Source organism: Eurypyga helias, unplaced genomic scaffold (genome assembly GCF_000690775.1).
Source record: "Eurypyga helias isolate BGI_N326 unplaced genomic scaffold, ASM69077v1 scaffold20975, whole genome shotgun sequence".
Taxonomy (NCBI): domain Eukaryota; kingdom Metazoa; phylum Chordata; class Aves; order Eurypygiformes; family Eurypygidae; genus Eurypyga; species Eurypyga helias.
In genome coordinates, this window is record NW_010249748.1 from 14278 (window position 1) to 15465 (window position 1188).

Consider the following 1188-nt stretch of genomic DNA (forward strand, 5'->3'; position numbering starts at 1 on the left):
GCATGGCAGCCCGGTGAGGCGATGCCCGGCACTGATTCAGGCTGTGCTTGCAGGTACGTGAACACCCTCCTGAAGCTCATCCCCCCTGTGCTGGGGCTCCAAGAGCAGCTGCGCCAGGCGGTCCAGAGCGGGGACATGGAGACATCGCATGGGATCTGCCGCATCGCTGTGGCCTTGGGGGAGAACCACTCTCGGTGAGTGCTGGAGATGGTCCCCAGGAGAGGGAATGAGCTTGGAGCAGCCCACTGTTCCCTACAAGCTGCATTGTTCAGAGCCTGTCCTGCACCCGGTGATGTGTGTCCAGGGCAGAAGAGCCAGGCTTGCAGCACGCTGACCATGCTCTCTGTTCCCCAGGGCCCTCCTGGACCAGGTGGAGCACTGGCAGAGCTTCCTGGCCCTGGTCAACATGATCATGTTCTGCACCGGCATTCCCGGGCACTACCCTGTCAACGAAACCACCAGCTCCTTGACGCTCACCTTCTGGTACACGCTGCAGGTCAGTGGCTGTCATGGGGCAGCCCACACGGATCCTGCGCTCCAGGCAGGACCAGAGGCACTGGTGCATGGGGACTGGGGTCTGGCCTGGCGGTGTTTGGTCCCCAGGGATTTCGGATGCTCCCGCTCGTCGCCCTGCACTCGCAACCACCCCAAGGCACATAACTCAGAAATGCTGGCCCCGTGGCTTGCTTTTTCCACCCCCAGTCTTTCTTGGAAGTCTGAGCCAGCCTTTAAGAGCCTCATTAACATAACTCATTAAAACTTCATGCTAATTTTTTTTTTCCACCAGCAGACCTGGTTGTTCAGCTCCTTGCTGTGTGGCTGTACTGGCTTCAGGCAGGGAGGAGAGCACATGCTGGCTTGCTGCGGGCTAGACCCTGCTGCTGGGCTGGTGGTCGTGGTCCTTCAGAGGAGGAGAGAGGGTTGGGGGCTGCTAGTGGCTGCTCAGTGTGGGGTCCCTCTCCCAGGGCCAGTGTTCCCTGCGCCAACAGAGCAGCCCAGCCACGTCGTGCTCTATTTTTAGCCCCCATTCACCCCCCTCAGCTCCATTCCTCCGCAATCTGATGCGGTGTGGCTGAGCGTGGGCAGGGAGGGGGGTGATGTCGGCACCGTTCTGGCAGCTCCTCCGCTGTGCGGGGCTGTGCTGAGGCTCCCACCTCCTCTCGCTGCTTCTATGGGTGGGTCTGAGGG

The 1188-nt window shown here is 61.0% G+C and overlaps 1 protein-coding gene across 1 annotated transcript in view; it reads left to right on the forward strand.

Moving 5' to 3' along the window:
- Positions 1-1188, forward strand: part of IPO13 (importin 13) — a 21780-nt gene that overhangs the window by 5925 nt on the left and 14667 nt on the right. Inside the window, exons 2-3 of the mRNA XM_010151486.1 lie at positions 54-194; positions 355-496. Coding sequence (XP_010149788.1) covers positions 54-194; positions 355-496 — 283 coding nt within the window. The remainder of the gene's footprint in view (positions 1-53; positions 195-354; positions 497-1188) is intronic.